This window comes from Lichtheimia ornata, assembly GCF_029851405.1.
Source record: "Lichtheimia ornata isolate CBS 291.66 chromosome Unknown scaffold00043, whole genome shotgun sequence".
NCBI classification, from domain to species: domain Eukaryota; kingdom Fungi; phylum Mucoromycota; class Mucoromycetes; order Mucorales; family Lichtheimiaceae; genus Lichtheimia; species Lichtheimia ornata.
The window spans coordinates 272,614-286,869 of NW_026695363.1; the positions used below are offsets into that span (position 1 = coordinate 272,614).

At 44.0% G+C, this 14,256-nt stretch overlaps 5 protein-coding genes across 5 annotated transcripts; 2 read left to right on the forward strand and 3 right to left on the reverse strand.

Annotated features, from left to right (window-relative positions):
* Positions 1 to 606: 606 nt before the first annotated feature.
* On the forward strand, positions 607 to 3,855 carry O0I10_008315 (uncharacterized protein; the record flags this gene model as incomplete). The annotated part of the gene is made up of 13 exons (XM_058488319.1): positions 607 to 706; positions 768 to 855; positions 928 to 1,055; positions 1,126 to 1,498; positions 1,564 to 1,644; positions 1,710 to 1,999; positions 2,065 to 2,304; positions 2,367 to 2,667; positions 2,725 to 2,970; positions 3,034 to 3,171; positions 3,228 to 3,453; positions 3,527 to 3,696; positions 3,756 to 3,855. 13 exons carry the CDS (start codon positions 607 to 609, stop codon positions 3,853 to 3,855), a joined length of 2,481 nt encoding a protein of 826 aa, XP_058341004.1.
* A 243-nt stretch (positions 3,856 to 4,098) lies between these two features.
* O0I10_008316 (cytochrome c) lies at positions 4,099 to 4,551 on the reverse strand (the record flags this gene model as incomplete). The annotated part of the gene is made up of 3 exons (XM_058488320.1): positions 4,099 to 4,212; positions 4,269 to 4,400; positions 4,471 to 4,551. 3 exons carry the CDS (start codon positions 4,549 to 4,551, stop codon positions 4,099 to 4,101), a joined length of 327 nt encoding a protein of 108 aa, XP_058341005.1.
* Positions 4,552 to 5,036: 485 nt separating this feature from the next.
* O0I10_008317 (uncharacterized protein) lies at positions 5,037 to 11,884 on the forward strand (the record flags this gene model as incomplete). Its single annotated transcript, XM_058488321.1, has 5 exons — positions 5,037 to 5,569; positions 5,636 to 7,128; positions 7,187 to 8,178; positions 8,233 to 11,552; positions 11,620 to 11,884. 5 exons carry the CDS (start codon positions 5,037 to 5,039, stop codon positions 11,882 to 11,884), a joined length of 6,603 nt encoding a protein of 2,200 aa, XP_058341006.1.
* A 91-nt stretch (positions 11,885 to 11,975) lies between these two features.
* Positions 11,976 to 12,670, reverse strand: O0I10_008318 (uncharacterized protein; the record flags this gene model as incomplete). The annotated part of the gene is made up of 3 exons (XM_058488322.1): positions 11,976 to 12,447; positions 12,503 to 12,546; positions 12,611 to 12,670. 3 exons carry the CDS (start codon positions 12,668 to 12,670, stop codon positions 11,976 to 11,978), a joined length of 576 nt encoding a protein of 191 aa, XP_058341007.1.
* A 992-nt stretch (positions 12,671 to 13,662) lies between these two features.
* O0I10_008319 (uncharacterized protein) lies at positions 13,663 to 14,122 on the reverse strand (the record flags this gene model as incomplete). The annotated part of the gene is made up of 3 exons (XM_058488323.1): positions 13,663 to 13,806; positions 13,885 to 14,032; positions 14,085 to 14,122. The coding sequence occupies 3 exons, from the start codon at positions 14,120 to 14,122 to the stop codon at positions 13,663 to 13,665; spliced, it is 330 nt and encodes a 109-aa protein (XP_058341008.1).
* Positions 14,123 to 14,256: the final 134 nt, after the last annotated feature.

The window sequence follows — 14,256 nt, forward strand, 5'->3', positions numbered from 1 at the left end:
AAATTTCTTGAAGGGGATGATGGTTATGGATTGCTTATTACATTGGGATTACCCTAGATAAGAAGTGGGGAAGGGTGGTAAACAGGTGGTGGGGGGGGGTTGTTGGTGGTGGTATTATGTATGTCTGGGTATGTATTTTTAGAATAGAGAAATGAATGAGCAATCCCAAATTGGCACAAACATATGTGTGTCTCTCTCTCCAACCCTTGATATCGGCGTTAGAGAGGAGAGGAAAGAGTTTCATACTATGATCCAGTCATCATTAAATGTAATAATGGGGTGTGGGATGGAATGGTGTGATTATTGTAGTAAATGCTGAAAGAACAAGAAAACAAAGAAAAAGAGGCCCTTGTGGTGGTATCTGTATGTGTGTGGGAGATCGCTGGGAAGCTTTCCAGTTTATCCATTACAACACCAACACCCACACATACAACGCCTGTGCTCCGCAGACACACACAAAAAAAAAGAAAGCATTTGTTTCTCTTTCTTCTCCTGCCCTGTTTCCTTTTTTCCCTTTTTCCTCTTTCCGATACTTGTCGTCCGTCGTCCACTCGTTTCCCTTTTTATCTTTATCTTCACAATCCTCCATTGTCTTGACAGCGAACCATGTCGAGCTCGGCACAAACCAGAACAGTTCGGCTGACTGTCATTGCAGCTGATGGCCTTGTCAAGAAGGACTTGTTTTTCAAATTACCAGACCCATTCGGTATGCATTGACAACGACAACCACTTTATTCCCCAATCGAGCTAATGTGTATACATGATAGCTGTTGTTACCGTGGATGGCGAGCAAACCCATACGACCACCGTCATGAAAAAGACACTGAACCCGTATTGGAACGAGAGCTTTGACCTGTAATGTGACACACCCAGCCACGATACGTACATACATGACATGCTGACAAATAGATGTATCTATCTCTATAGCCAAGTGACCAACCAAAGTGTGATTGCAGTTCAAGTGTTTGATCAGAAAAAGTTCAAAAAGAAGGATCAAGGTTTCTTGGGTGTCATTAACGTCCAAGTTGGCAATGTCTTTGACTTGGATATTGGTGGTGATGGCAAGTAGATGGATATATAGAGAGTTGACCTTGTATGTATGATATTAACATCAATGATATCTAGAAATGTTGACTCTTGATCTCAAAAAATCCAATGCGAATGAAACAGTCCATGGCAAACTTATTCTCAACATCACTACAAACATCAATGCTCCCATCCGTAACGGCACAAATACCCTCGTCCCCGGCACAAATTCCCAAACCAATGCATCCAGCAGCTCTCTTATCACAAACGATCTTTCATCACGCAACACATCTCCTACAACTGCAGCTGCAGCTACCAATAGTTCAACAACAGCAAATGCCACCAATACAGCTACTCCAGCAACCGCTGCTACTTCTACTACTCCTCCTACAGCAGCAGCAGCAGGAGCAGCATCCTCTTCCTCCGCATCAGCTAATGCCAACCAAGACGATCGAAATGATTTACCACCAGGGTATGATTACACATTTCTTGATTATCATTGCAATGGATACTCATTTGGGTTGATAATGGGATTAGATGGGAAAGACGTGTGGATCATCTTGGTCGACCTTACTATGTGGATCACAATACAAGAACAACCACTTGGAAACGCCCATCGTAAGTTGATGAATGAATGAATGGATCAATCTTATTACTGCCATACTGATACAACTTTATTGTAGAGCACGTAGTGCACAAGAACATCAACAGCAAACCGAAATGGAACGTCAGCGGCATAATGCGCGTGGTCTTCCCGAAACAGCAGCAACAGCAGCAGCAGCATCTTCGAATAGCAACACGCAGGATAATCAAACACAGCCTCCATCTGCTACTACTACAACACCATCAGCGGCTGGCGCTTCGGCATCATCAAGTGCTACTGCCAATCGATCATCACAAGCCAATCCCAATGTGATGGCGTTGCAACATAATATGACAACTGCTGGATCAGGTCCACTCCCACCTGGATGGGGTATGTATCCTATTATCTTTGTACGTTCATAGATGCGTGAATTGTTTCTTACATTCATATCATAGAAATGCGTACGACACCTGAAGGTCGACCCTACTTTGTGGATCACAATACACGAACAACGACGTGGGTGGATCCTCGACGACAACAATACATCAGCACTATTGGTCCTGGATCCAATCTTCAAGTTCAGGTACAACCCGTGTCACAGCTTGGTCCATTGCCATCAGGATGGGAAATGCGTCTTACCAGCACAGGAAGAGTCTACTTTGTGGATCATAATACCAAAACAACCACGTGGGATGGTATGTATCATTATTATTATTACCTTTTACATTGCATTGTATGTATTCACCACCTTTTTTAGATCCGAGATTGCCGAGTAGCCTTGATCAAAATGTGCCCCAATACAAGCGTGATTTCCGTCGTAAGCTCATCTACTTCCGCTCACAACCTGCATTGCGTCCTGTACCTGGTCAATGTCATATCAAGGTGCGTCGTGAACATATTTTCGAAGATGCCTATGCAGAAATTATGCGTCAAGCCCCTGCCGATCTTCGAAAGCGTCTCATGATCAAGTTTGATGGAGAAGATGGTTTGGATTATGGTGGTCTTTCCAGAGAATTCTTCTTTTTGCTTTCACACGAAATGTTCAATCCATTCTACTGGTAAGTAAAAAGATCCTATGGAATGAAAGCATGCATATACTTATACGAGTTTTATAGCTTGTTTGAGTACTCGGCTCATGACAATTACACGCTTCAAATCAACCCCCACTCTGGAATCAACCCCGAGCATCTCAACTACTTTAGATTCATTGGTCGCGTTGTTGGTTTGGCTATCTTCCATCGTCGTTTCTTGGATGCCTTCTTTATCGTATCATTCTACAAGAACATCCTCAACAAAAAGGTCACAGTGGGCGACATGGAAAGTGTAGATGCTGATTTCCACCGAAGCTTGCAATGGATCCTGTAAGTTGAAACCTTCCACTCATATCATATGCATGGCAGCCATATTCATGTTTCTTGTGATAGTGACAATGACATCACCGATGTTTTGGATCTCACCTTCTCTACTGATGATGATCGCTTTGGTGAAGTGGTCACTGTTGATCTCAAGCCTGGAGGTCGTGACATTGAAGTAACCGAAGAGAACAAAAAGGAGTATATCAAGTAAGTATATGACACCATGGATGTACCAGGTTATTGATACATGTATATGATGATAGCCTTATCACAGAATGGCGTATCTCCAAGCGTGTTGAAGAACAATTCAAGGCCTTCAAGGAAGGTTTCAACCAGCTCATTCCTCAAGATTTGGTCAATGTGTTTGATGAACGTGAACTTGAGTTGTTGATTGGTGGTATTGCCGAGATTGATGTGGATGATTGGAAGAAGCATACCGATTACCGTGGCTACACAGAGCAGGATGATGTAATCCAATGGTTCTGGAAGGTATGGAACGAGAACAGGAATGCGTGTGCGAGGTATCAGCTTTTTTGACTGATGTTTGTGTGTTTTATTGTAGTGCGTTCGCTCCTGGGATAGTGAAAAGAAATCTCGACTTTTGCAATTCACAACTGGCACTTCACGTATACCTGTCAATGGATTTAAGGATCTCCAAGGTAGTGATGGTCCTCGCCGCTTCACCATTGAAAAGGCGGGAGAAGTTACACAATTACCCAAGGCGCACACATGGTAAGTTGGGTGGGATGTTTGTTACAGAGAGATTTCATTCAGCTGACATTCTCATTTAGTTTCAATCGTATCGACATGCCCCCTTACAAATCGTATGACGCCCTCGTGGCCAAGTTGACACTTGCCGTGGAGGAAACACTTGGTTTTGGTCAAGAGTAGATAACACACACACACACAAAAATATTCTCCTTCCCTTTCTTCTTCTTTCTTCCTTTTCTCCTTCTTCCCCCTTCGTATATAGATTATATACAAACGTATCATCATTCATATACACCAGACAACAATGCATGTTTTTTGTTATCACACTATCACTTCTCATAACATGTCCTAATACAATGATTTATTTGTGCGCGTACTATCTCTTGAGAGAGAACGAGGTAAAGAGAGAGAGAGAGAGAGAATCTATTGGGTGGCCTCCTTCAAGTGTGCAATCACATCAGCACGATCTTGGGGTTTCTTGAAACCAGCGAACGCCATCTTGGTACCCGGGATGTACTTTTTAGGATTCTCCAAATACTATGGTGGCCATATGTTAGATGGATGATGATAATAATAATCCCCATGTTACTTACATCAAAAAGAGTTTGTTCCTCCCAAATGACGCCCTTCTTCTTGTTGGCTTCGGTATAAGAAAAGCCTTCAACTTGACCTGATTGACGACCCATGATGCCATGGAGGTTGGGACCCACTTTGTTAGGACCACCCTAGAGATCAAAACGATGAGTGAATATGGATCGATCCATTCATTGATAGGTAAACGTTAGATCAACTTACCTTTTCTAAGGTATGGCATTGCGCACAGCGTGTCTTGAAGAGTTTAGCACCCTTTGCAGCATCACCTTCAGGAATACCCATTGTATGTATATAGAAGAGTAGGGGGAGGGAAAGAGAGAAAAAAAGTGAAAGAAGATAAAAGAAGGAAAACAAGCAAATAAAAGAGAACAGGGGACCCGAATGGCCCAAGCCAAAACCCATGCATCATCATTATACACATACATGCATGTTGCTTTCAACGCCTCCTCCCCCCCACCCAGCTGGGTGCGTGTATGCAGATCTTACTCCAACACCCCCTTTTTTCCCCACTACTACTATAACATGTAAATAGAACCGAATAGGTTTAATAATGGAATCATGATCATTAGCAATAGGAAAGAAAGATGATCAATGACAACCATCACCACCATCCATATGTCAACCATCATGGTGTGCGTGTGTATGTGTGTAGAGGTATGAGTGTGTATGTGTGTGAGTGTTTCGTGTGACCTAGAAACCACATGTATATAGTAGGCTCCGCACTTATTCCACGTCGTCTTGGTCGTCGTCTCTTACTCTCTTTCTATATGACAACTAGCAGCAGCAGCAATAATAGCAGCACTGGTAGATCCTCTTTACTCTCTTCCAAGCGACGCTTGAGTAGTTTAGACGACCATCAACTCCAACACCACCACCACCACCACGAGCAGGCACCCAAACGCACTCCAACACCTGATCCACAGAATTCCCTTGGGAGTTTCCCTGGGATGGATCTCGCCACTTTTCTCTGGCAAACTCCATTTCTCTTTCATTACTCTTTCAACGATGCTGCCAAACGTACTCTCATCAAGAAATGCTACACGACCCTTTGGAAGAACCAGGATGCTCTCATGGAACAGTACTTTTTCAAAGATCGCGTTGCGTTCCACGATGCGATCGATCGCCTTATGTTACACCGACATTCTCGTACGCACAATCAGGATGGCATGGAGCGAATGGATATGCAAAGTGCTGGTGGTCTCGATGGCGATGCTGCAACAACAGCCACAACAACACAGCAACGACCTTTACAACGGTGTGGCCGCGTGTTCCGAAAAGGAGAACCGGTATATCGATGTAGGTAAAGTATTGTGAGGCATTCATATGTATGCAAGAGGGATATTGATATGTGGTGTATGTATGATAGGGATTGTCGATTGGATGATTCCTGTGTGCTTTGTTCAAAATGTTTTCATGCAAGCAACCACGAGAACCATAATGTATTGGTAGCCATCAGCCCGGGATCAGGTGGTTGTTGTGATTGTGGAGATCCAGAGGCATGGAAAACAGCATTGGAATGCAGCGTCCATGGTACTACACCTGCCAACAACAACGACAACAACAATAATACATCATCATCATCATCACCCACGCTACCACGCTCTGTTATTAAGCACATACGACAAACGATTATCACTGTGATGGATTTCATCCTGGTGACATTTGCACTTGCTTCGGAGGAGATCTCAATCCCCGCTTCCAATGCCGACATTGTTCAAGCCAACCAAAACGAATGTGCCATTTTTCGTCGCATGGGAGTGCCAGCACGCCGTCCACTTTACAAATCAAAACAACGAAGACCGGAAGGCGATGTGGATATGGATAAGGAGAATCATGGCATCGATGATGATCAACTCTATGTATTGGTAGCTTGGAACGATGAGACGCATTCATTCAAGGACGCTTGTGATGCCGTGGAGGGAGCGATTGGATGTCATGTTCATCAAGCAAGAACCATTGTCGAAACGATTCACACACAAGGAAGAGAGATCATTGGCACTTCGACCAATCTTGATGAATTGAGAACCATGGCAGCACCTTTTACAGCCATTGGATTGGGGGTCACCATTCGACCTGCACGTGATGTCATCCGAGAACAGGTCACCACCGTACTTGTTGACTGGCTTAGAGAGTTGGCGGCAGCGACACATCATCATCATCAAGGTTCGAGTTCTCAGATAAGATCTATCATTTGTGAGGAATTATGTGCCAATTGGAAACTACCCAAGCAAATCGCCATCATGACAGGTGGAACACCTTCGTTTCGAATGGTATCAGAGGAAGAAGAAGAAGACGAGGAGGAAGAGCATCTTGAGTATCATGATGATCAACAGCCACAACAACAACAACGTGACGATCCATTGGATGAGGAGGAGGAAGTGAATGAAGAAGATGAAGAAACCATGATGATGGGATTTGAGACAACAGCTACTACTACCATGGATGAGGAAGATGTTGATATGGATGCACCTGATCAAGAGGAAGATGAGGAACAACGTATTCCATCCGATGTTGTGGTGCCTATGCTTGTGGAAACCGATAGCAAGATTCTTTATCAGACTGAAAAGGACATTGCAAGCATTGATTGGAATCCTGCATGGCTGGTCAAGGATCATCGTCATTTTCAAGTGGAGGAACAATCATTTTCAGCACCCTTGGGATTACCGGCACGTCAAGATATTCGAGATATGAATGAGACTCGACGATTAGCATTTGCAGTGCAGCGTGAATTTGAACAAAAGCAGCGTCTTGACTACTTTTTGCTTTATGATCAACGCGTGTGGAAGGAATTACGAGTATCATTGCGAGAATTCTATATCCTTACTTTGGGATCTCATCCAGTGTACAAGAAACGTTTTGGTATGTTGCATCTTGCACGTCTCGATTTTGCATTAAACTAACCTCGATCTATATATAGGCAAGCGATTGGTACGCAACTATGCACGTCTTGTAGAGGCTTTTCTTTTCCGAGATCGAGAGCCTGAAAACGCCATTATCTTGTTTTCGGTACAGCTATTGACGGTGCCTTCCGTATGCAGTTTACTTGTGAACGAATATTACTTTTTCGGCTTGATTTGCAACACATTATCAGTATTCTTCATGACGGAGGAGATATGCTATGTACCTATCAGCAAACAACAGGATCAGCCTCGTCGATTGAGCTGCGAATCACGTGCATTCCGTACAAGACGTTATTTTAATGCTTTCCATGATCTACGCTACATCCTTCATGTGGAGTTACTCAAGCCTGTGATTGCTCATGATGCCGTCTACCTACGCGAGTTTCTCGAGTTGATTTCATTATTCCAAGCTATGAATCCACAAACATGTCAAAAGGATACGCATGTCGAATATGAATCGGAGGTGTGGGTGAATGCTTTCAATGTCACTCTTCAAATTGCAAAGTGCTGTCGTTCATTTTCGGATTGCTACCATGCCTTGTTTACAGCTACACAACCTGATCGTGTTCATACAGCCCAAATCCTTGTACGTGCTGTGGCTCGTGTACTCAAAGCGATCGATGATTGGGGCGCAGAACCTATTGACAAGACGCGTTTGCCGCTACCGCAAGTGCCAGCCACGAAGGAATATCGTCAGCATAAAGTCAACTTGCCCTATGTTGGTGATATCGATGTTATTCAATATGATATTACTTCTGATCCAGTGTCGTTCCATCATCCATTGCATTGGCTTTTGGCAGGCATTCTTGAGTCCGCGACATGGTTGGATACAGCATTGGTTGCTGAAGCTGGTTGGAATGAAGGCTTTTTCAATGCCATCAAGATGTTTGCTGCACAAGATGACGATTTATTACCTCGTGTATTGGACTTTCCTATACGTACATTGGCATTCTCATCACAAATCAGAGCTGGTGTATGGGTGAGAAATGGATACAATATCCGAAATCAGGTATGATTACGTGGTATTTGGTCAAGGATAGAGTGAACTTATTTGAATGGATAGGTGCATCATTATCGTGACATTTCATTACGTGAGACGACGTACGACAGTGATATTTTCCTGCTTCAGTTTGCATTCGTATCCATGAACCCCAGCAAAGTACTAGCGACGTTGATGGATCGATTTGATCTTTTGGATTGGTTCTCCGGCGAGACGACACATAAGCAATACGACAATTCGCAAGTGATTTTCATGGTGGAAGAGATCCTTTACTTGTTGATTGTGTGCATATCAGAGCGCGGCAATCCTACCCATGCCTCATTACAACAAAAGATTCGGCGTGAAATCATTCATCACTTATGCTTGGGGTCATCGGTGTATTCTGAATTGACCAAGCGTATCCCCGAACGATTATCCGAGCAAGCTGAATTCGATCAACTCTTGAACGAGGTGGCCAATTTCAAACCACCTACAAGTTTGAATGATTCAGGTCGCTACGAGCTGAAGGACGAATACTTTGATGCCATTGATCCATACTTTTGGCATTACAGTCGCAATAATCGAGGCGAAGCTGAACTTGTGCTAAAGGAACGGTGGAAAAAGGCCAATGCGGATAAGGATGAAGCCATGTTCTTTGTACGTCCTAAGCCATTAGAACCAATCGCTGGCCCATTCCAAGGCTTGTATCAACTCCTCGAGACACCTGTGCTTGTGCAAATGGCCACTTTTACGCTTGCCAATGTACGACAAATGGATGAGGCCCACAAGAGCGACACCGTCATTGATGAAGTGCTCTATCTATTGCTGTTGGCCGTTTCGAGTCCCACATTTTGCAATTATGCCACCGAGCTCACCTATGGCTCATCAACGCTTTTTGATATGTTGATGCAATATCGCACGGATGAACAAGCTAAGGAGACACATGCACGATTGGATTGGATCTTTGAACAAATGATGACGCATGGTTCTGATACTACACGACAACGTATGCAGGCGTATCAAGCAATGAAAAAGCAATCCACACCCGGTGGCAATGACGAGGAACACGACATGTCCGAACAAGAGCGAAAGAAAAAGGCTGCACGTGAGCGACAAAAGAGGATCATGGAAATCTTTGCGCAAGCTCAATTATCGTTTATGGAACAAAATGAGGATTTATATGAGGAGGAAGAGGAGGAAGCAGCAGCAGCAGCAGCAATGGAAGGAGCGGGTGAAGAAGAAGTTGCCATGGACAACCAACAAGTATGCGAGTATCCAACAGGCACTTGTATTGTATGTCAAGAAGATGTCAATGAGCGATCCTTACCTTATGGCATGCTTGGATTGGTACAAGTATCCAACATCCTGCGGGAGGCTGATATGAGCAACCGGGCGATGTTTGACGAGATGGATCGAATGGGACCCAATTTGGATTGTACGTGGCCAATGCATCAAATATCCGATCAATGTGGAAGTTTCCCTGCTGTGCAAGATAAATCCGGCCTGTGTGCGACGACATGTGGTCACTTGATGCACATCAAATGTTTTGAAACGTACAATGCATCCATTGATCCACGCCATGCAGCTCAATTGACACGCAACCATCCTGAAAATCGTTTACGCAAGGAATTCACATGCCCACTCTGCAAGTCATTGGGCAACATGCTATTGCCAATCATTTGGAAGGGGAAGATTGAAACGTATCCTGGTGTCCTTTCGAATGCTGATGAAGATGCTTACAGCCGCTTTCTTCAAACGGAGCTTCATATGGCTGCTGAGCGATTACAAACTGCTATTGATCCAAGTCGACCTATCGGGTTTGGTGTATGGAGTGCAGGTGCGGATATGCTCTTTGCTCCTCGACTACCCTCTCTCAAAGGCATGCAAGTCGATACGGCAAGTGGCACGAGTAGTGGCGGTGATAAGATCCCTGGTTTGTCTACCTTGTTGGGAGTAGAGCAGCAACATCAACGACGTAATCGCCTTGGTCCTACTGAGATGCTATTCAAATCGGCTGTTGGTGTGATCCCGGCAATTCAATCAGCCTATGTACGATTGCAAGAAGTGTTTTCAGTCATTCTTGGATCTTGTAGTCCTGAAACGGCGAGAAGTCTTTCAGCCAGCGTCAACAATGTGGATACTTTGTGGGGCATGTTAGGCTTTACCATTGCTGCCATGGAAATTGCGGCACGTGGCAATGACAGCAATGGCCACGTGGTCTTTACCCAGATCCCTATGCAGGCACAAACCTTGTTGCGCATCCTTTGTGACACGAGCATGTCCTACACAGGCCTTATGTGCAGCAATGAGCAAGAGGAATTGTTGAGCAGTTCACGACTCTTTAGTACTGGTACGGATGATGCTGGTGGTGCCGCTGGTGGTGATGCTACTGGTACAGGTACAGGTACAGGTGGTGGTGGTGGTGTTGCAAGCGGACCTGGACCCGATAGCCGTTCCATGGTGCAAGTACACATGCTGGCTATGCAGCGACTATTGCAAATCTTTGCATCGGATACAATCACCACAAGTCGACAAGCTTCTGAGGTGCCACCTGATACTCGACTTTACAATAATTTCCCCTTGTTGATGGATGATCCTTTTATGGTATTGACTGAACTATCGGTGCATCTTGTTCATGTTGCCAAAACAGACTTCCATCCCTTTGTGCGTATCTTATTGCTAGCCGAGCTTACAAAGACCACTGTTGGATTACTACAACAACCATCACCGGCGCTGGATGAATCGTCTGATGACGCTATGGTGGATGATGATGAACAAGACAACAATGATCAAGAAGCAGCAAAGGAATTATTGGCCCTGGTGGCGAATGCAATGGGCATCAACATGGATACGCATTCACAAAGACATCGTTTATGTCGAATGCTCAAAATGTTTACGCTACCTTATTTGAGACGCACCATTATCTTGCTGATAACCCGATTTGGACTTTTGTTGGATTCATCACAACAACAACAACAACAACCACAATCTTCAGACAATGAATTCGATCGATTACTTGGCATATTGCGACTACCAAAACTAGCCACATTGATTCGACATCCTGATACAGAACAACTGGTACGTGGATGGTGCAGTCAACTTGTCAAGGAAAATGAGAGGCGTAGCAGCATGCAAGAGGATGATGATATTGTATCCCAAGACAACAACATGGGCATTGACAATAATGTGCGTGTGATTCTCGATCTTCCTACGCCATTCCAGCTTATCAGTTTACCATCACGACTTGATGTGCTTATGGATGAAAGCACACGTAAAACATGTCCTCGTTGTGAAACGGTGCCTACTGATCCTGCCGTATGCTTATTATGTGGTGCATTTGTATGTTCTCAATCATTCTGTTGCTCTGAAGGAGAGGAAGGCGAATGTAATTTACATATGCTTGAGTAAGTAGTATTCTTTATCATATTCCCCAACTTGCCCTTTACTCATCATACATACGACTTTTGATAGGTGCGGTGGTGAGATTGGTATTTACCTTTTGATCAAGCGATGTTCGTTGCTCGTGTTACACAATGAAAATGGATGGTTTATGCAGCCACCTTACCTGGATGCTCATGGCGAGATTGATCAAGGACTACGACGAGGACGGCCCCATTACCTTAATACTCAGCGTTATGCAGATACCCGACGATTATGGCTACAACATGGCATCCCTGCTTACGTTGCTCGCCAAATTGAAGCAACCTATGATGTCGGTGGATGGACAACCTTGTAGACGTCTCTTTACCAATAAAATCATGTATCATTTGCTATAATTTGTCTTTATTGATATGCTATATGCTATGCTTTGTTACTACTACTCTTATTTAATCTCTTGTGCAGACGACTATTCCATCGTGGGTGTTGTTGATGTTCAATCGAATGATACTTGCATCAGCTGTAATCGTTCTCACAATGCCGTAATTGTTGACAATGTTCACGATAACAATGCTTGTGTCCCTCGCATCCACGTAGATTGTACCACGATTGGTATCGATATTGAGAACAATAAAGTCGGCATGGCTTGCGTGCACATTGACTGTTCCATTGGTGCCGGTGACATTCACTACGATAGACGCTAACCCTGTGTTGATCCGGTGATCATCTTCCTCATCCTCATCATCATCGTCCCAATTCCTGAACATTGTATTGCCCTCAGGTCCTTGTGGTGCTTGAACGTTCACATCATCACCATCATGGATAGCTTGATCATCGCTGCTGCTGTCGCTGGTATAATGATTTTGATTGCTTTTTTCAACAGAAGATGATGACATAGGATAACCATCCACTGCTTGATGCCTAAACAATGGTATATGTAAGTTGGGGGTTGTTACTATATTGGAGGGGAACCTACTCTGCAAGCGTAGGCTGATGTGTATTCGCCTCGTAAAGATCGTCCTAATTGACGCGCTTGAAGCGATCAGCAAGACGTCGGGATCTGCAATGGCGCCATGCCTCTTACCGAATCCAAGGTGTTATTGTCAGAGTGGTATAGGTTGTTAATGGTATTTTCAGATTCCATACAAAGCAATGTGTGAATAAAAGCAAGAAGAGCTGTGCCTGTTTGGAGAAAGAGTCGAGTGTTGTCAATGCAAATGTGTCCTGCCTTTCTTTATGCAAGCGGAGGTCTAAATTAGGCTAGCCGACTTCATTTGGAAAGTATATAATGAACGCCTCTGCAGGGATTCTTTTTTATCCATCGCGCAAGTGGAGGTTTTTAATGAATACAATGGGCTGCATGTGCTTCGATATCTTCCAAAGGAGATATGAGATCGAGTTTGACAAGATCAATTAAGCCCAACATGCTTTCTCTTGGTTATAGCTGCATACAAAAGAGCTTTCATACGAACGTAGTGTAAAAAGTCAACCGTAAACGTCTTCCAATCCATGAGTGATAGCTGCATATTATCATTGGTAGCCCAAGTATTCCAATAGGTCAGCCAATCAGCAGATGATATCCACCAGCAACAAAGCTACTATGATGATCATCGATGTATGCTACATGTTGCTGTTGAATCAATGATTATCTTTCTCATTTATCGCCTTTCCCACAAGACAACCTGGTCCAATAATAGGTGATTGATGAGGAAGTTTATATAGGATTTGTATTCAAGATACGTAAAAGCAGCTGCTAATCTAATTGGAGTGGGTAGTAGCCAATGCCAAGCAAGCTTAACATGAAAAACTAGCACTATTTCCCCTGTGAATAACTCTACCATTCTTTCCTTCCCATCAAATGACTTCAATATACATGCTCCTTTTGACTGAACCAGAGCAGGTTTTATTGTGCTACAGATCGTACCGAGAGACTATGATGCTGTCAATTAAGTATTTGAACACAAGGATGGTGATGGCGAAAAAGGTGAAGTAACGTATCAACAACTGGACACGATGGTTGGATTGATATGTGATGGGGTGAATGGTGGTGATGGTGGCAGCGTGTGAATGGTTGTGTGCGTATGTGTATGTGTGTGGTGGTGGTGGTGCATCATTGACGTTGATAGTTGAGTGCGTCTACTGTTCACCAGGACGTTTGGCGTTACATGCGACAATCTTGACCTTTTCAGCAGTAACTGACTCTTGTTCAAACTTGAAGTTGGGGTTCTCCACAATGAACGTCCATACATCGTCGCAGAATCGATAGGTGTGCAGATGACCCTATTACACACACACACATACACAACAAGATCAATCTCGTCAGCGATCCAATACCTTCTTCCTTTTAAATAAACATACCTTGACGTTGGCCTTGTTACGAACATGTTGAGCAAGTGCTTCTGAAATACTCTTGTCAAATGTCGCTAGCACACGTAATGCAAGTTGGGGGTTGATATGGCCGCTTTGAATCAACTCATCGAGCGAATCTGTCAACGCCATGCCAATGCTATGATATAGGTCGGTATGCTGATAAAGTGCTCACGTAGTTGATTCCTAACCTGCTATGACGATAGAGCTCATAAAACTGTGTTGACATAATTGAAGAGTTGAGTGGTAGCAGGAAGAGACGGGCGCTCAGAGCACTTTTATCCTATTTTTGACATTTGCTGTCACTCCGCCACCAACTCATTTGGACACTACGAATCCTGATCCATCGCATGGTTGTCATCT